This window comes from Bos taurus, chromosome 17 (genome assembly GCF_002263795.3).
Source record: "Bos taurus isolate L1 Dominette 01449 registration number 42190680 breed Hereford chromosome 17, ARS-UCD2.0, whole genome shotgun sequence".
Lineage (NCBI taxonomy): Eukaryota > Metazoa > Chordata > Mammalia > Artiodactyla > Bovidae > Bos > Bos taurus.
Genome location: NC_037344.1, coordinates 58,835,968 through 58,857,086, shown reverse-complemented (window position 1 = coordinate 58,857,086; position 21,119 = coordinate 58,835,968). Strand labels below are relative to the sequence as shown.

Below are 21,119 nucleotides of genomic sequence, written 5' to 3'. Positions count from 1 at the left end.
TATCAACATTTCAAAAAGGAAATGTACATTAAAATCTCTCACATTCCTGCCTGAACAACTCCCTAAGGTTGAATAGCAAAAAGAAAAGCAAAAAGAAAAAAATAAAAGTCCCTTTAAAGGGGGCAATACATACTCTCAAACAGTTTACTGTTGGCCCCACTGGCCCCACTGCCCTCCCAGTGACACTGGGTGTCAGGAGTGGCTAGTATTTTGCTCTGCCCAGTCCACTCCATCCACATACTGCTTACTTGGTCCTGACAGACATTTGAGTTTGTGGCCTTTTACTTTAAAGCATTTACATTATGTCATTAAGAAATTATCAATCAAAGGGAAAACTAATTCTGCAGTGTTGAAGTCAGAATGACAGGATGAACTACGTACAAGCTATGATAAATACTTCCTTTTCCCTCCCCCGTGTCATGGCACTGTTCTATTGCTGCTTTCTTGTATGACAAAGGGTCAGCAACAGAAATTAGCATATGAATACTTAACCTTAAAGTGCCTTAAGTAAACACATCTGAAATCATCAAAGTGCGTATTAAGGAGTACTTACCACCGTCACCCTAAAAATATTACCCACTCCAATCTACTGCTTGGTTCTGTGACAGACACTGATTTGACACTGAATGACCATAAACACCATGGTTCTCTATACAAATAACCTCAATTTTCCCATATATATGAAATTTAGTTTAGAAAATAATATTTTCAACACAAAAGAATATGCACAAAAACATGAATGGCCGATAAAGTTTCAAATGAAATGTTGTCATCATGTAAACTAAATACTTAGGTTAAATGATAGAAATCCTATTAAATATGGCAGCCGACTTGACAGAATCCCAGCACATACTTGTAGCCATCTCTAATGAAAGTGGCCGCAGGTGGCATGGGCAGTTGTTCAATTTTAGGAGGGATTGCCCATGAAGGCCGAAACAGACAGGCATCAGGAATCTTCAGAGGTAGCAGGCACTGGCTCGGCAACATCTTCAGTGGAGCAAACATGGAGGATCCCACAAAAGGCTGAAAAGTTGGAACTTTGTGCACGTACGAAAAGTCCTGTGACAACAAAGTGGGGCTGGTGATCAAGCTGGTAAACAACTCGAGGACATACCGTAATAGCAACAAAAATGACTGAATTCACTATTTCTCTTATCTGATCAATGGAAAAATGTGAATGCCAACATTTAAATTAATCAAAAGACACTAATTAATACGCCAAGTGATATACCACATGATCTAATCCAGAGAACCCTTAGGAACGTATGTATATATTGCATACAGACAGTACTATTTTAAAGAAGTTGTAGAAAAATGTGCTTTAAAATCACCGTCTTTGTATGGGCTTCCCAGGTGGCGTGAGTGGTAAAGAGTCCGTCTGCTAATGCAGGAGATGTGAGGGATGTGGGTTCGATCCCTGGGTATTCCTGCCTGGAGAATCTCATGGACAGAGGAGCCTGATGGGCTGTGGTTTATGGGGCTGCACAGAGTTGGACACGACTGAAGAGTCTGAGCATGCATGCCTGTCTGTGTACAGTAATATCCCGGCAATTACCTTTATTTCCTCTGGCTTGGGACTTCCTAATCCATCTTCCACTTCCATCTTGAATTCAGTGAGCTGTGTTGAAACCATACTGACCATGGGGCTTTCCATCATGCCTAATGCTGTCACTGTCTCTGAGCTGATCCCATCTTTATAATTCATCACAGGAGAAAATGCAGGGTGCTGTTCCAAAGAAGGAGGGGTGGGGAACATCCTCTGCAGGTCTGCAACTGCTAAAAATAAATAAATAAATAAGTAAAATTTTTAACGGGCCTGACTTCTTTAAAAAAAAAAATCCCAGTTCATAATCAGGCCCCCTAGTTGGCATCAGAAATAATGTTAACTGAATGGGCATATCTGTTACATAATAGAATACTAATAACGGAAGTTCCTAAGAAGGCCATCAGCAGAAAATTAGCCTTTGCTGAATCTTTACCACTGTCCTCTTGACGCTTTATAATTTGGCTTCACGTTAATTATGTGAACAAAGTCTACATAAACATAATTTTTCCCCCCTTCTAACAACTGATACCCTGAAAAATCTAAGGAAACGAAACTTCATAGTCAGGATTAATAATCATACCTAGAACAAAAGACAATTTATTGAAAATCAACTGGGGAAAAAATTGTCTTTTAAGTAATATTTAGAACAGTGATTCTCAACCTTTTAAAAAAAAATCATTGTTATATACCTGAGGTTAACCATCATTTCCAGTGTCTCTTTAAGGCACTGATTCTTAGAGTAGTAGTGTATGGAATGAAACGCAAGTTGTGGTTATGAAATCTGGCCACTAGGGGGTGTCACGTACAGCAAATGTATTTGCATATTTGGAGGCACAAGTTTAAACCAGTGATCTGGAAACATATCTAACTCCCCAGTTCTCAACCACACTGCTCTTTCTAGCAACTTCAACATTTAAACAGTAACTACTGTCTATAGTAGTGTAATTTACTATAACTACTGAACAGATGTTAACACGACTTACAGCACTGAATCAGAACTTAATAAAGAATAGCTGCCCTGTGCTCGCGCCTGAGGCAGAGCTGTACAGAGGAGCGGCAGTGGGCTGGCCCCCCACTCAGGTGGTCCCACCACAGCGCTGCTGTGTCCTGGGCACTTCCTCCCTCCGGGCCTAGCTCCTTCATCTAGAAGGAAAGGCTTGACTAGGAGTGTGGTTCTTATTAGGCTTGCTTTCTTCCCTTTGTTTATGGAGGGAGGGGAAAGCCTCCACCCAATGGAGCAGAGAAGGGTAAGAAGCTCTGGATTAAATGATTTTTACCATGTTTCCTAGTTAATTATATAATCCTGAATAATTTACCCTCTCTTGGCCTCAGGGACCAACAAGGGGAGAAAAAGGCCAATAGGCAGGGTTTCAGACCTCAACTTTTACTTCCATTAGAGAAGCTCCACTTCTATTTAACTTTTATAATAGAATTCTGTATAAGATTTCATTTGACAAAACAGTACCTGCTGCTGCTATGGCAAAAAAGTTAAAAAGAGAGAAAAGAAGAAGAAAACCTATTGTAAAACTCCCAAGATGATCTTCAAGTTACTTTCTTGCTGTAATAGTATTTGACCCGAAGATCATATAACAATTCACAGTATTAGGGATACAAGCCAAGCCAGAAACTATCATAGAACCACCGGAGAGATTATATAGTTGATAAGTCCTGCAGCTGAAAAACAGGTCTTCAGATGCAGCAGCAACCAAATCAATACACTTTTTAAAAATAAGACTAAATACTTTAATACAGAAAAATAGGTTATTCTTGAAATATATACATCACCTTTAATTTTTGGTCCCTATTCCTTTTCCCAAGCCAAGGAGCAGCTACTGTTCAATGTAAATATAAAATTAATTTGTAAGCAGAGTGTTTTAAAACACGTGTCTGCTTCATCAAATCTTCAAACTCCTATTATATTACAGAACTTAATTAACAAAGCAGATATTTGGAAAATAATGAGACTATATAAATTCACTTTGAGTTAAAATGACAATGAACTTAAACACAGCCCTTTCCTAACTTATTAAATATTCAAGCTATGGTACAAAATGTTATCCCAAAATTATTCAATTTGTTTTCAAATTTTCTCTGAGAAATGTGAAAAAGGCATTTGCCATTTAGGGCTCCTCAATTTTTTCGATGCTACCGAACAGTTATATATCTCAGTTTTCAAAGCCTCAGCCACCTTGATCGTTTTTGTCAAAGGTTAAGAGAGAACACAGACCAAAAGTATGGATAAAATGATTTTTCATTTGCCAGAGATTTATGTTAGAAAGCAGTCTTCACCATTCTCATTATGAGCTATTCATCAGGAAGGCTCATAACCTCTCTATAGCTTTAATTTCCTCATCTACAAAATGGGAATAGTATCTCCCTCATATTTTCTGTGCACGTTAAATGAGATAAGGTATGCACAGAAATGAACAGTTTGCCAGGTCCATCTAAATACTCAGAAAGTAGTGAGAGTCAGTAATAATTAGTCCTCCCTGCTAATTTTGGTTTGATTAGAAAAAGATGGAAAAGGCTATTCAATCACAGGAAATTCCTGAAATGACCCTAGAAAGTTTTGAGATGAAAAACAGGGAACTGGACTCAAAGTAGGTAAGGCAGAAAGAAAACAGAAACCTACAGAAACATTCTGGTCCTCTAAAATAGAAAAATATTGCCTGTAGTAGAACTGCCTGTTCAATTTTCTTCCCATAAAATGACTAGAGTGAGTGTGAGAACAGCTACCAGGGCGGACTGGAGTTTACGAGTCTTGCCCACAAAGCTCCACTTACTCATCCCTGCCTGTCCTCAAGACCTGCTGCACCTCAGCAAGAACTCACCAGTCAGGGCACTCTCCATTTCCTACCCTGTATATCAAGTATTTATGCAGAAGACCGAAGCCTTCCGACAGAAGCATCATCACTAAGATTAATTTCTCAGTATTTGTCCCTTACAAATAGTAAGCACTCTTGTGGAATAAAAAGCCAATTCAAAAGTCTGACTCTTTCATTCTGCCTCCTCAAAGTCTCATACTTCAAACTGACATGCTTTCCAAGATAATTCATAACTGACTGGTTTATAATAAAACCTAAGAGAAATGTTTCATTTTAATTAATGTAACAATACTTACTTAACACAGACTTGATGCTAAATTAACTCTCACTGTTACTATAAGTTGATTTCTTCATTATTACATATGCAAATGAGTAATTATGGACCTATGCTGTGCAAGGCAGGACCCACTAGCCACATGGCCATGGAGCATTCAAAAGGGGGCCCCATCCATCCTGAGATACGCTTGTGTGTAAAAGGTACCTTGGATTCCACAGAGTTAATACAAAAATGGAATGTAAAAATCTCAGTATTTTTATGCTGATGACATAAAAATGACATATTGGATACACTGAGTTAAATAAAATATACTATTAAAATTAACTTCACAGTAAAAAAAACTTCTTTTTACTCTTGAATGCAACTAACAGAAAATTTAAAATCACCTTGTGTGGCTCTCATTTGTGGCTTCCCTCGTACTTGTGTTGGATGGCGCTGCTATTCTAGACATTAAGTGCTATGTCTTTCCACTTCAATGTACAATAAGCTACTGTAGAAATTAAGAGCTTTTTGCCATGCTATTTTCATTGTCTCATCTTTGAAGGAAATACTATGTATATGTCCCCCCCACACATGCACACATACTCTGACATGTTCATCAGGTCCTCTGACTCTTATTTATCTATGTTTTCCTGATGCCAATATTTTTGCAATATTTCAAATTTATTAATTCTTATATCCTGTACTTTATCATAAAATTCTGAGTAGCTTCTTATTGAAGCAATTCCTTTTGGAACAGAAATGAGAGAAAAAAGAGAGAGCACACCATATTCTTTACTGGCAATGACACTAACCAGCAGGTTGGTTTGTGAGTGAATGATCTTGGACAAGTTTTCAGACATTTTAACATCTAACATGATTACATATTAGAGTGTCAAAAAAAGCACAGCAACTGGTTAAATGCAAGCGAAGAATTCATTCATCTGCCTTACTCCAGATGAATCTACTTTAATAATGTTTCTTTTAATCTGTGAGTTTCATGTTTGTAAAATTCTGCAGTGCAGAGTAATAAAAAAAGAAAAATGTTTAATTAAAAAAACTACAGCAACTGGCTGGCTATCATTATTCATTTTCATACATGTCATGCTTGAGAAAGCTTTGCATATTTTAAAAAGCTATGGATCCACTAAAGCTGTCAAAATCCAATCTCTGTATACTTCACACTTCTACATTTGAGTAAATCAGCAGTACATTTATAGGTTCATAAAACTTTTTGACTCATCCCTATGACATGGTGGTTTTTCCCCTCAATTTGTTCTCATTACCAGCTGAAGTTAATGAGAAGGTATTAAAGAATGATTTGCAATGGAATTGTGTTTCGGTTCCAGAGTACCCATATAAGCAACCTTGACTTTCTTCTCTCTTGTAGAATAATGTTTCTTAGGAAAAAAAGGAAGTTTCTTGTCCGCATACATAATAAAACTAGTTGATATCTTTAACGAAACACAAAATCTTCAATATCAATCAGAAAAAGGACCATAGAAAACAAATATTCATTACCCTTGTATGAATTAAATTTATGAACATGGAAACATTCTACACAAGCCCTTACGCCAGAATGTTGCTCTGAAAACCACTGAGCAGCATCTACCCTGCTGGGAGAGGACCAGGAGAAAAACAAACCGAAACACGTGTTTCATAGTTTAAACCATGAAAGTTAATTTGAAAACAAAAGAATTTAAATTTAAATGGGTCTCTTAGCTACCTGCCACCCTAGGAATACCAATATATACAAGTTTTAATTTATTTTCAGTATTCTGTTAGAATGAGAAAAAAAAAGGAGGGGACTCAGATGAGGCACCACTGAGGATGAGAACATTATGTATGTATCACGAGCAGTGAGCTGAAGCTACATCTCCTTTCCTTACTCGGTGGATAAGGAACAGCAGCTCTTCCGTCCTTCCCAAGAGGTCGGTCTTCTGTCCCAACTGCAGGCATTTTTGATGAGCGCAGTGCAGGTGACACAGCCTAAGAAGAGATTAGTAATTATTAAAACCGAGCAGCACATTTGTATATAAGCAGGGCGGTAGTTAGCTATTGCTTAGAGTGTATGGCTATTGATATTTTAAAAACACACTTCCTTACAAATTTTCACCAGGTGAACGTCTAGAAATACTAGCAGACAGTGACACAGAAGAGATGACGACAACCTTATCAAGTATGAGAAACGAACTGACTGGGTCTTCTTGTCACGGGTCAGGGGAGGGCAGACTGCCAGCTCAGCAGAGGTCCCAGACCTTGGGCCAATTCCCTCTCCATGAGGGAAGCAGTTTCAGGGACACAATAATCACATCAAGCGGGTGCCTCCAAGCAGTAACTGGTCATCAGTCTGGTTTTCCTTCTGTTTGGAAGCAGGCAGCTAAAAGAGATGACCTCAAGCCCTCCCAAGCTATTACTCTTATTTTTCACCACACACACACATACACATGAAAGATACTTCCTATTCCTATTTCTTGGGCTTCCAAGGTGGCTCAAGTGGTAAAGAATCCACCTGCCAGGTAAAGAATCCACCTGCCATTGTGGGAGATGCAAGAGATGCGGGTTCAACCTCTCGGTTGGGAAGATTCCCCTGGAGAAGGAAATGGCAACCCATTCCAGCATTCTTGCCTGGGAAATTCCATGAACAGAGGAGCCTGGTGGGCTAGACTCTGTGGGGTCACAAAGAGTGACAAAACTTAGTGCTCAGTCACAAAACTTAGTGACTGAGCACACACATTCCTACTTCTACAATTACTATTCACCTTCAGGGAAAAAAACCCCTTACCTCATAAAATTATTGAAATGTATATTCAATACATTTGAAGAAGGTTTTTCCTTGATTTGCTAAGTTCAGTTCAGTCGCTCAGTCATGTCCGACTCTTTCTGACCCCATGAACCACAGGACACCAGGCCTCCCTGTCCATCACCAATACCTGGAGTTTACTCAAACTCATGTCCATTGAGTCGCTGATGCCATCCAACTATCTCATCCTCTGTCGTTCCTTTCTCCTCCTGCCCTCAATCTTTCCCAGCATCAGGGTCTTTTCAAATGAGTCAGCTCTTCGCATCAGGTGGCCAAAGGATTGGAGTTTCAGCTTCAATATCAGTCCTTCCAATGAACACTCAGGACTGATTTTCTTTAGGATGGACCGGTTGGATCTTTCTGCAGTCCAAGGGCCTTTCAAAAGTCTTCTCCAACACCACAGTTCAAAAGCAACAATTCTTCGGCACTCAGCTTTCTTTATAGTCCAACTCTCATATCCATACATAACTACTGGAAAAACCATAGCCTTAGCTAGATGGACCTTTGTTGGCAAAATAATGTCTCTGCTTTTTAATATGCTATTTAACTTTTAGTCATAACTTTCCTTCCAAGGAGTAAGCATCTTTTAATTTCATGGTTGCAGTCATCATCTGCAGTGATGTTGGAGCCCCCAAAAATAGTCTGCCACTGTTTTCTCGTCTACGTGCCGTGAAGTGATGGGAACCGGATGCCATGATCTTAGTTTTCTGAATGTTGAGCTTTAAGCCAACTTTTTCACTCTCCTCTTTCACCTTCATCAGGAGGCTCTTTAGTTCTTCACTTTCTGCCATAAGGGTGTGTCATCTGAGTATTTGAGGTTATTGATATTTCTCCCAGCAATCCTGATTCCAGTTTGTGCTTCATCCAGTCCAGCATTTCTCATGATGTACGCTGCACAGAAGTTAAATAAGCAGGGTGACAATATACAGCCTTGACGTACTCTGTTTCCTATTTGGAACCAGTCTGTTGTTCCATGTCCAGTTCGAACTGTTGCTTCCTGACCTGCATACAGATTTCTCAGTGGGCAGGTCAGGTGGTCTGGTATTTCCATCTCTTTCAGAATTTTCCACAGTTTATTGTGAGGCACACAGTCAAAGGCTTTGGCATGGTCAATAAAGCAAAAATAGATGTCTTTCTGGAACTCTCTTGCTTTTTTGATGATCCAGCGGATGTTGGAAATTTGATCTCTGGTTCCCCTGCCTTTTCTAAAACCAGCTTGAACGTCTGGAAGTTCACGGTTCACGCATTGCTGAAGCCTGGCTTGGAGAATTTTGAGCATTACTTTACTAGACTGTGAGATGAGTGCAATTGTGCAGTAGTTTGAGCATTCTTTGGCATCGTCTTTCTTTGCGATTAGAACAAAAACGGACCTTTTCCAGTCCTGTGGCCACTGCTGAGTTTTCCAAATGTGCTGGCATATTGAGCACAGCACTTTCACAGCATTATCTTTTAGGATTTGAAATAGCTCAACTGGAATTCGATCACCTCCACTAGCTTTGTTCGTAGTGATGCTTCCTAAGGCCCACTTGACTTCATATTCCAGGATGTCTGGCTCTAGGTGAGTGATCACATCATCATGATTATCTGGGTTGTGAAGATCTCTTTTGTACAGTTCTGTGTATTCTTGCCGCCTTTCCTTAATATCTTGTGCTTCTGTTAGGTCCATACCATTTCTGTCCTTTATCGAGCCCATCTTTGCATGAAACATTCCCTTGGTATCTCTAATTTTCTGGAAGAGACCTCGAGTCGTTCCCATTCAATTGTTTTCCTCTATTTCTTTGCACTGATCACTGAGGAAGGCTTTCTTAGCTCTCCTTGCTATTCTTTGGAACTCTGCATTCAAATGGGTATATCTTTCCTTTTCTCCTTTGCTTTTTGCTTCTCTTCTTTTCATAGCTATTTGTAAGGCCTCCTCAGACAGCCATTTTGCTTTTTTGCATTTCTTTTTCTTGGGGATGGTCTTGATTCCTGTCTCCTGTACAATGTCACAAACCTCTGTCATAGTTCATCAGGCACTCTGTCTATCAGATCTGGTCCCTTAAATCTATTTCTCACTTTCACTGTATAACTGTAAGCGATTTGATTTAGGTCATACCTGAATGGTCTAGTGGTTTTCCCTACTTTCTTCAATTTAAGTCTGAATTTGGCAATAAGGAGTTCATGATCTGAGCCACAGTCAGCTCCCAAATCAAGTCCCTTAATAGGCAAAATTATCTTTAAGAATGCAAATGAACTGAATGCAAGATAAAGCAAAAAAAAAAAATCTCACAAATAGAAGGCCTTTTATTTATGTTCACTTACTCAATGGAGAATCCCCATGGACAGAGGAGCTTGGAAGGCTACAGTCCATGAGGTCTCAAAGAGTTGGACATGACTGAGCCACTAAACACACATTCAATGTTATAGAGTTGAAATGTGAAACTGAAGTCTGTGAGGTGAAAACCCAGACAACAGTTTATCAATTCCAGTTACTAATAAGATGAATTAGCAAAATGATCCTAAGGTAAACTGTTCCTTTGATTAAATGTCAGGCCAGAAGTCAGAGTAGAAACAACTGTTCCAGAGAAATGAAAATCAGATTAAAAACTGTCCAATTCTCCTTTGTATATTAACACTACTAAAATATATTCAAAAAAACAGAGTACACATCTCTTCATTTAGTCAGTAATTCATAATTTATACAGAGAGTAAGGATGATGGTTCAGAGCAGAGACGAAATTCACTAGGGATGCTGGCTATGAACAGAAACTGGGCAACTGTACAAAGCTTAGTTTTTTCTTTCCTTCTATCTCTCTTTCTACTTCTTTTTAATTCCTTTACTTTTCACACTTTCTTCTCACCACCACCAAACCAAAGCATCTGAACTAACCCTCAATGAAACCACTCCTAGATAATATATGGCTTTACAGACACAATTAGGAACAAAATGGATCTCCAATGCCTGGGTCAAAGAATAAGGACGCGTCATTTCTTCTAACAGTGTTTTTCACATTGCCACGTCCTTTTCTTCATGCAGCTACTCCCTGAATTTAGGTCCTCGTTTTTCAATCCAACAAGTTACCACATAGTACTCTTGCTTTCCATGTATCAGACTGATGTAAAACAGTACCCACTTCTACCAGGTCAGCTCCCCACTCAGCAGCCTTCAGAAGAGCACATTACCGTAAAGTCTGAGGTCCAAAGCTCGAAGTGTGGCCAAGTACCTCCCCAGCCCCAGCAATCTTTACCCCCAACTCAGGAAACAGATCAATGTGCTCACTATCCCACAAGGCCCCAGCTAGTTCATTCTCTTTGCTGAACCAAGACTCCTTCCAGGCTCAAACACACATCCCTCCCCTGCCTCTCACTAACCAAGTCTTTCCACATTCCAAGTCAATTTCATTTTTTGAGGTCACGACTATTCCATCTTCTAAGTACTTGGGTTTCTCAGGTGGCACTAATGGTAAAGAACCAACCTGCCAATGCAGGATCAAGACGAGGGTTCAATCCCTGGTCACAAAGATCCTCTGGAGGAGGGCATGGCAACCCACTCCAGTATTCTTGCATGGAGAATCCCACGGACAGAGGAGCCTCACGGGTTACAGTCCATGGAGTCAGAAAGAAGTACTTAGAATACTACTGGTGTACAGTGTCTGTTAACCAGATATATTTTATTTTAAAGTAAGAATGGGCTTTAGAAACCTGATTCCTATTTAACCTCCAAGCCTTTACTTAAACACTGCTTGCCTGTTGCTTCATACGTGAACAGGTAGCAACTTTAGATTCAGATAAATTACTGCACTCACAAGGCTAAGTATATTTTAAACTTTATTTATATGCTATTTCTCCTAAAGTCTGTGAGCACCTCAAGCTTAAGACTGGTAATTTAATTTTATCTATAAACCTAGAGAACCTGCCACAAAGGAACTGATCATTAAATAATTAACAAATATCACGTCAACTGGATGGATGGGAAAGTAAATATATAAATGAAAGAAAGTGGACTAATACTTTGACTTCATTGAAGAGCAGACCTATCTTACTCATCTCTAGGTCCCCCAGAGATAACAGGGGCACTTCTGTTTACACAAAGATACAGGCTTAGTTAGGATGATGACAGCACACGTTTCCTGACTCAGCTCAGCTGTTCTCCAGAGAATTATAAATTCTTATCTGTCACTTTAATCATATGATGTGCTGTGCTGTGCTTAGTCGCTCAGTCATGTCTGACTCTTTGCAACCCCATGGATTGTAGACCACCAGGCTCCTCTGTCCAATGGGCACTCTGCAGGCAAGAATACTGGAGTGGGTTGCCATGCCCTCCTCCAGGGGATCTTCCCAACCCAGGGATCAAACCTAGGTCTCCTGCACTGCAGGCGGATTCTTCACCATCTGAGCTACCAGGAAAGCCCAAGAATACTACAGTGGGTATCCTATCCCTTCTCCAGGGGGTCTTCCTGAGCCAGGAATCAAACCAGGGTCTCCCACATCATAGGTGGATTCTTTACCAGCTGAGCTATCAGGGAAGTCCAATCACATGATACCTTGTATTATTTAATGTCTACGTGTATAAATTCTATTTCCTGACTATGATGTCATAATCCTAGAAAGTATAAATCATATTTGTAATTATCTCTCTAAATGCTGACTATTCTATGACATAAAGTTCAATATCGTAAAATTCAAAAAGTTCAGTATGCCCCACTCAGTTCAGTCGCTCAGTCGTGTCCGACTCCTTGAGACCCCATGAATCGCAGCATGCCAGGCCTCCCTGTCCATCACCAACTCCCGGAGTTCACTCAGACTCACGTCCATCGAGTCGGTGATGCCATCCAGCCATCTCATCCTCTGTCGTCCCCTTCTCCTCCTGCCCCCAATCCCTCCCAGCATCAGAGTCTTTTCCAATGAGTCAACTCTTTGCATGAGGTGGCCAAAGTACTGGAGTTTCAGCTTTAGCATCATTCCTTCCAAAGAAATCCCAGGGCTGATCTCCTTCAGAATGGACTAGTTGGATCTCTGTAGTCCAAGGGACGCTTAAGAGTCTTCTCCAACACCACAGTTCAAAAGCATCAATTCTTCAGCGCTCAGCCTTCTTCACAATCCAACTCTCACATCCATACATGACCACAGGAAAAACCATAGCCTTGACTAGACAGACCTTTGTTGGCAAAGTAATGTCTCTGTTTTTCAATATGCTATCTAGGTTGGTCATAACTTTTCTTCCAAGGAGTAAGTGTCTTTTAATTTCATGGCTGTAGTGACCATCTGCAGTGATTTTGGAGCCCCCCAAAATAAAGTCTGACACTGTTTCCACTGTTTCCCCATCCATTTCCCATTAAGTGATGGGACCAGATACCATGATCTTCGTTTTGTGAATGTTGAGCTTTTAGCCAACTTTCATGCCCCACTACATGGCTATTATTTTTAAAACCTAAGCTAAAGGGACTACATAATACATTCCTGTTAGTCTCATATTGAGGAGTATAAAAAAAAAAAAAGAAAGATTTTAATATTTACAACAGTAATAACACTAATGGAAAAAAGCCATCAACAAACAAAACCCAAGGGTTATTATTAGAGAGTATACTAACAAGTTCAGAATCCTTTCAAGGTACACAAACATTTTTGAAGAATATTTAGAACCTGAAATATGAGCTCCCAATTCAGTAGACCAAACTATAAAGAAATACTGAAACACTAAGTCCAGCCACTGAAGTGCATTTTTTGTGTGTGTAGCTACTGCAGACTCACCCCAAGTTCGTCGTCATCAGAATTATCAAAGATGTTGTCTAAGTCATGAAGGGAAGGTGCCAAATCTGTCACCTGTGTGAGGCTACTGGAGCCTGCCCTGCCAGCAGCGTTGTCCTGCCGGACATCTGTGGGAAGGAGGCAAAAGGCACCGAATGAGCAGCTTCCTCAAAGGAGAAGGGGTGAGGAGAGGGCAGTGAGCAAGCCCTGCCTGCCAAATGCTTCCTTACGCTGTCAGTCAAATCGAGATACAACTAGTGCCAAATACACTTATCAGTTTTGAAAGAACTGAAAAACAAACTATGAAAATATATTACAGATGAGGTCAAATCACTGCTATTACAATCAGCACATAATGTTAAATAGAGAAGCATCTTCCTCGCATTTATTTTAGCAACAGTCCAAGTGAGGCAAATAATCAGTGTACACACCTGTTTTAGTAGAACTGAAAAGGGACATGGCATTTTTCCCTTCAGGCACCGGCGTGGAATGACCTGGTGTAGTGACATCCTTGGTACCAAATCCATCCTCTGACTGTGTAATAAATTCAGCCAAACAAAACACATGAACAGCAACCCAAAGTGTGGAATATGAGGGAGAACACAAAGAATTAGAGGGCAGAATGGAACTTGTTATGAGCACAAGTGTGATAAACCATGGTCTATGCAACCAAAGGAAATAAAAGATATGTCCTCGTCCCTGATTTTAAACTGAAACCAAAAACTCCCACACTTGCCCCTCAATCTGAGTCAATCAGGATTTTATGCCTCAACAGTACTGGTGGGGTTTGATCACAGACCTGCCATGGTGTTAAAAGCTGCCTTTAACATATTTTGAAGGCTGAATTATGCTTCAAGCTTTCTGGATCTAGATAGGTGTAAGAAGTATTCTCTTGAACTATACTGGTCTCCTTTCATTCTCTTATTTACTCTGTTCTTAAGAATATTTCTTTAAATGGCCCAGTATTTTAGAATGTTTTAAAATTTAAGGCTAAAGACAGCAGACACCCCCAGTACTCATTTTTGAGATAATGAAACCAGTAAAATTATACTGACACAGTCTTGGAGTAGTGATGATATTAATTCAGAGAAATTAGAGGTAAAGCGCTTAACACAGTAAACAGTGAGCGCCTGATAAATGGTAGATACTGTCACCAATATTCTTCCTTACATTTTGGAATAATAATTAAAAAGAAATAAGCAGGGAGCATAGGCCAACAAGAATTAGCATATGAGAGGAAACATGCACTGTACAAGCTATAGCCTGGAAGCTGTGAGGCTTCATTTATGTTCGGCTGACTTTTGAACAAAGGTGAGCCATGACATAAAGAGGAACAATACGCTGTTCGATACAGTAGTACCAAGAGCATGAATATGGGGACAGAGCAATCAGGCAAGACTATCTCAAACATTCTGCCTCGAAGTCTTCCCACACGTGTTGTACTGACATAGACTGAAAACCACTCCTGGCTGGCCTCTCTCTCTCTTATGCGGTACCTTATTCTTTTTCAGGGAGTCTTTTTCTGTCCCTTGTTTGCATTTCTTGTTCGCAGTAAAGATGTATTTTATGTCGCCATCCTCGAAAGTATACGGGTCGTTGACTTCTCCCAAACTGTCTCCAGGTTGTTGTGACAGAGGCAATGGGTCAAGAAAGTGGAGGGGCTGCATCTGGGGCTGCTTGTCTTGCCAGACTTTAAACCGTTTGTTAGGTTGTGCTAAGAGTCTGGAAGGGGAAATGAATAACGATTTAAGCAAGAAATTGTAAAAAGACCAGACTTTTTTTTAAAGCAACATTTGTGATTTAAAAGCATTTGGAAGCTTAAACTTTAACAACAACAAAACTAAAAAATTCACCTTCAAGTGACTCTGAGAGACTATATTCACAGTTAAATAAATCTTAGTAACCTTTGTCACGGCCATATACTTTTGTCTCTGATTTCACTGATTTCACTTAACAGCAGAGATGGGCTCTGGGGACAGACTGTCTGGGCACAAATTCCATCCATGTCATTTACTAACTGCATGACCCCAGTTTCTTTCTCAGCTATGACATTAAAGGTGGCAATATGGCTGTGGTGAAGATGACATGAGATAATCTGTATAAACTGTTTAGAGTAACAGGTTGCTCAATAACACTCTGAAGTATTACTACTAGATGCATGATATACACATGAAAGCATGCAAAGCCTTCTAAGTGTCAACACACAAAGAAGGCACTGACTGCAATATGGAAAGTCCCATAAAGCTATATTCTTTGATTAACAAACACCAGACCAAAAATGAATTAATTCTAGTTAAGGAAATCTTACAACGAAACCTTTACAGGCCAGCATTTAAATAATGACACATATGATAAATATCACGTTGGATAAAGCATTTGACTTTTAAACCCTTTCCAGATGCAGAGTCTAGAATGGTGAAGAAAGAGCTCTTCAATTTTGGATCTGAAGGCCCTGATTCCTGGGAACCTTGGCCTTCTGTGGGTGGTCAGGGGGTGGGGTGGAGGATCGCCTTACCTTTGCAATGCAGTGCTCTCTGAGGTTACCTCCGTTTTGGCATCGCACCTCTCACCCTGGAGCTCTGGAGGCCGGAACTCAGCATCATCAACAGATGGTAGATGGTAACTGTGCCACCACTTATCTGATGACTCTGGGTTCGAGGGCCTGATCCCACAATATAAGGCGGTCTCACTGACCTCTGCCGTGAGAGGCACTCTTTGGCCTACGAGGACGGTCCGGTCATCCAGAGCAGACAACTGCTGGAGTTCGAGCCCATTTCCATAGAGGGCTGGATTCACAGGGACAGAGGGTGGGTCCAAACTCTCTGCTTCCTGACCTCGAGGCTGAGGGCTGAGTGTTGGCGGCAGAGGGGAAATAGGGGAGTGAGGTGAATCCATAGGATTCAGATTCATTTGCTTGCTTGTATTTCTGGAAGGCACGGCCATTTGCTTATCATACTTCCTACTGCTAGCCACCTCTAAGGAGGAGTCTATCCCTGCCAAGCCTAGCTTCTGTCCCGGTGGATCTTGTTCCATGCATAACTCTTCGGCCACAGACGGCCTGTGATGAAATGGTATCAAGGGTCTCTTTTGTAGCTTGTCTCCCTTGTCCTGTCTTTCTGTTGTTTTGTGCTTAGAAGAAGCAGGAGGTGGTAAAGATGAAGATGATGATGGTCCTGCACTGAACCCTGGTTGTGATATTGTGGGAGGTCGACTGGGGCCTACTGTACGTTTTAAAAGTTTATGCCTGAAATGAGAATGAAAATGAAGTAAGTAAATACACAGGTGAATATAACTATACCATTCTAATACTACAGAAGAGATGCCTCTGACCAGGTTACACCTTTTCAAGAACATGTTATACACACTAATACATCCAAATGGACTCTAGGTGTTAAATATATTAATAATGACTAAAAACTGCAACACACTCTGATAAGAAATAATGAACCAATTGCATGCAAGTAGATAAGAGTTGAACCTTAAGAAATATTCGTTAAAATGCCTCTAACCACTACAAAAATACTAATTTGAAAATTCCCAAATCTTCCAAATTTGGTGAGGGCCTCAGACAATCTATTCACATGGTAGTTTAAAACTGAGACCATTTGTCAAGAAAGGCAGCAAAATAAAGCTTCCAATCTCTATTTTACAACACCCAACTAACTCCAACAGAGAATGGTTTATAAAAGCTTAGAGTGCTGTAAATCAGGAACAAGATAACTACGCAATTCTCCCACAAAGTGTGAAACTAAGGGTCAGTTTTAAGAATATTTAATAGGATAAATATACTAAGAGCCTTATATGCTACTATTATTCAAGAAAGAAGGGATAAAAGACAACTTTAGATCTTACAGAAATGTGCTAAAATGAGACAGAAGTAAAAAGGTTGTGAGTGAATATGAAAACAAGACACACATATACAAATGCATCTGTCCCATCTAAGTAGGAGCAGCAAGTCTGCTCACAACCTAACACACTTCTTGGCAGGCATGGGTGTGAGAAACTGCTCAGTAAGGGCCTACTAGATAATGCTAAGGTTTAATCTGCACAAAAAAGTTATACAGCAGGTCAGCCAGTTCCTCCCAATATATAAATCATTCCCAGGAAAAACGTAAGCTCTCCTGCCAGTGTATCAGTAACTCTCTGAGGCCACTAGGGTGGCATTAAATTACTGTTGCATTGCACTAAACGATGCCCTAGTGGGCAGTAAAATGGATTTGTGTGGCATAATGGGATGGTTTAGTGGGACAGCAGGATGGCCACCCTGCCCCATAAGACCATTAAATAGTGTGAGGAGTGGACCATCCCATAATGGGTTCGGTAATCCTGCAGTAGATAATCTGAAAACACTCTTAGAGCCCAAGTCTTAGCTACTCTTAAAAAAAATCCTGACTTTGAAGAAGTCAGTAGCTTAAAGCTACTGTCAAAACGGCAAAAACTGGACTTTAAATCTCCAGTACCACACTGAGAGATGAATGTCTCACCTGAAAATATCTCAATTATATCTTCCAAGGGTGCTTATTTTAAGACCTAAGCTCTGAAAGTCTTTTACATAAAACTTTTTGATGTGGATTTTCTCCAAGACCATTTAACCACACTGATCTTTTGAGATAGATATTTTATAGTAGCCTTTTCAAAGTAAGGACTTTGTGCAAAGTGGATAATCTTATAAAGTCATTTTCTTCTACTACATTTAGCAACTTAGCTACGTTGTGGAACCTTCAGAATAAGGGATACACCAGTAAGGAACAGACCATTACTGCACATCTGTGAGTGGGTATGGGACCTCCCTGAAGCCGGCAGCAGGACCATCAGGCTCACAAGGCTAACTATGTGGCAGAAGCTGGGCCAAGAGTGTAGAAACATATGGTGACTAAATGAATAAGGAAAGCAGAATGACTGTAACAGACATTTCAAAGGAAGTCAGTGTGAAACGCAATGATAAAACTGATCTAGAAAACTAAGGAAAATAAATGATAGTTCTAGGCCGAGGAGGAGAAAACTGACAGAAATGACTGCAACAGGGTACCTGGTTTGACGTCAATATTAAGGGTATATCTTAAAAGCACTTTGCAAAATACAAGACTTGAGTACATGTGAGAAGTCAGGTGTAGAGATAAATATTTAGAAGTCAATGGAATGGAATGCATTTTTACAAATAAGATCTGAAGGGTATAAGAATTTGGTGAGGAGACAGAACAGTACCTCCAGAGGACAAAAGAAAAAGAGTTATTTATTTACACTTTAGGTAAAAATAATTCAAAGTACTGAATAAAAATGTGATAGAAATCAGTAAAAGGGTTATTTTAAAAAGTGAATAAATCTAGATTAAGAAAAAAGGCAGGAAAATATAAGAGGAATGCACAAGTGAAGTTAAATACACTAAAATTTTTATCCTATGTACTTTCTAAAGGTGGACCATAACCTGGCTGTAAGCTGTTCAGAAGTCAATGTTATTAGGAAAATACCTTTTTTCCCGAATAATCACATGATTAACAATGGCCTAGAGATGAAAGCAGACCAGGCATTCAGCTGGTATACCATTCCTATCCTGGGACTAAAGAGATTCTCATCAGCTCAGAGAAAGCACCCTTAATGAGCAAAGAATATCACCGAAAACATCCTCCTTGAAAAATCAATCAAGGGTTTCAGTAGGTAATTAAAACAGCATCTCTCAACAAAAAGCTGACTACCAAGGCAGGGCTTGATAAAAGAGAATCAACTTATAGGAAAGAGGAGCGGGGACAGGAAGAACCTGTTAAAACTTTTGCCAATGTGTATAAACAAACATGTGCACTCACATGTATATGCTCGCAGAGATTCCTGGGCATCGTGACCTCCCCCCCACCCGGAAGCCAATTCATATATGCCACATTAAGAACCCCGTGGTCTCAACTAGAGAAATAGATAGCCAACTTCCAAGTACACTTATCTCAACTGACCTTTGTATAAGCATTGAGCAGTATCAAATGGAAGCAAAGCCACTCTAAGTTGCTAAGAGAATATTCAGAAAATAATTTGGGTTTCTACTCAAATATCTAAACGAATGAGCAACAATTCTTTCCTCAGAATATCTGAGGAAATATTATTTCCTCAATAATATCTGAGGCTTTCCTCAGGTATTATTACCACATATCTACTTCAGTCATCAAAAAACACCAGCACCAACAAGAAAAATTTTCTCTGGAAGGTCTATTTAATCCAAGTTCTATTAATTCAAGCCAACTTGCTTGATATTTATCTCAACTTTATAATTAAGAGTAACTAAATAAACTCATTTAAATGGCAAAAGATTGTCTTGTTAAACTGATGCCTTTAGTTCTAAAGAAGTTATCCTGAAGAAATCTGTGGGAGCTATTTGTTAACAGAGTCAATTGTCTAAAAAGGCCCAATAATAAAACTGTATCCTTTACATAGAAACAAAACAAAAAAAAAAAACAACAGCAAGCTTTTTTTCTAGCACTGGAAGTAGAAGGTTTATAAAGAAAACAAAGCAAAATGACGTGGAAGAAGTGGTCTGAGAGACCAGGAGACAACGAACAAAATGTACTATGATTCTGTCCAATTCTATCCGATTACTGCTCTGCCTCGGCCCCTACCTACCTAGAGCAAGAACAGCTGACTCTTTGGGTTGGATCCACAAAATCCCAAGTAGCAGGATTGTTAGCAGGCTCTTCTTCAAGAGTTGGAGTGGACATTTGGCTCCTCCTAAAAAAAGGTTAAAATATGTGGTTTGTATAAACATGAGATAATATTCATACCCCTGGGGAGGAAAAGGATGTTAGAAAGACATGAATACATCTTACACAGTAACAGTATCCTGCCGATAGACAGTTAAGAGCAACCCAAGGTGTAGGGTTGGGCGGCAGAGGGGAAGTCAACTACTCTGTCTGTGCACCAGAAGGAAAATCAGATTCAAAATATTTTTATTTAAGATTAATATACATTTTAACATGGGTGGCACAGATAGCAATGAAAACACTATCTGGCACTATTAGCAGCTATTTTTTAAAAAGTCACCTAAATTCTGGAGAGACAACCTAAATCTTTAAAAATTATCTTTTCATAGCATCTATGAATCATATACCCTCAGACAGATTATTTTTTGGTTCTGTTTGTTTTGCTTTATTTCTTTGTTAGACTGTTTAAATCACTCTGAAAACATCTACATTTACTAGCATTTAAGGGCAGCACTCCATGTATATAATGTGAACCAAAATACAAGAATCAAAGATGTCTCCTACATAATAACTGGCAGCTAAAAGACATCTATTGCTGCATAAATAGGAACGCTGGGCAGTCCCCCTGCACTGTGGATCCTACTACAGCTGATGCTGCAGCTCACTGATGGCTCTGCAGGGACTTTGCTTGCTCTCCACCCTCCCCTGCCTTTCTGGGCATCTCACTTCCCCGTGCAGTGCTGCTGATAGAAGGGCTCTGATCTGTTAAGAGTGGAAAGGTTAGTGGTGATAAAAATCAAAGATGCTAAATGAAAGAAAAAGAAAATGTTAACGTGGAAATTGTTGAGGCATTGCAGACAGAAATGAAAATATCTGTACCAATAATTTTAAAAGAAAGGACCATTTTTAAGCAAACAAAGCTACCTTTTAAATTCTAGAACATGACATGATTTCCAACTGCAATTATTTTAGATTCTTTTCTACTAAATCTTTAGTAGCCTATTCTATATGTGTTAGTTGCTCAGTCGTGTCTGACTCTTTGCAACTCCATGGACTGCAGCCCGCCAGACTCCTCTGTCCATGGAATTCTCCAGGCAAGAATACTGGAGTGGGTTGCCATTCCCTTCTCCAGGGATCTTCCCAACTCAGGGATCGAGCCTTGGTCTCCTACATGACAGGCAGATTCTTTACCGTCTGAGCTACCATTCTAGAGCCACTAACTGGGAGATAAATATATAGTGTGAATTTGTTAAAAACTAGGTCCGAGGTCAGAAGGACAGCT

General features: G+C 39.8%; 1 protein-coding gene across 3 annotated transcripts in view; it reads right to left on the bottom strand.

Moving 5' to 3' along the window:
* The window catches only part of MED13L (mediator complex subunit 13L), a 282,978-nt gene that overhangs the window by 36,919 nt on the left and 224,940 nt on the right, over positions 1–21,119 (bottom strand). For 2 of the 3 annotated variants that reach the window (NM_001192468.2, XM_059876003.1), the window contains 8 exons: positions 19,761–19,865; positions 15,673–16,401; positions 14,654–14,879; positions 13,589–13,691; positions 13,161–13,285; positions 6,517–6,616; positions 1,556–1,776; positions 854–1,059 (listed from right to left, as the gene is read on the bottom strand). In NM_001192468.2, the coding sequence (NP_001179397.1) occupies positions 854–1,059; positions 1,556–1,776; positions 6,517–6,616; positions 13,161–13,285; positions 13,589–13,691; positions 14,654–14,879; positions 15,673–16,401; positions 19,761–19,865 (1,815 nt within the window). The remainder of the gene's footprint in view (positions 1–853; positions 1,060–1,555; positions 1,777–6,516; positions 6,617–13,160; positions 13,286–13,588; positions 13,692–14,653; positions 14,880–15,672; positions 16,402–19,760; positions 19,866–21,119) is intronic. The other variant, NM_001369918.1, reaches the window with a different exon arrangement.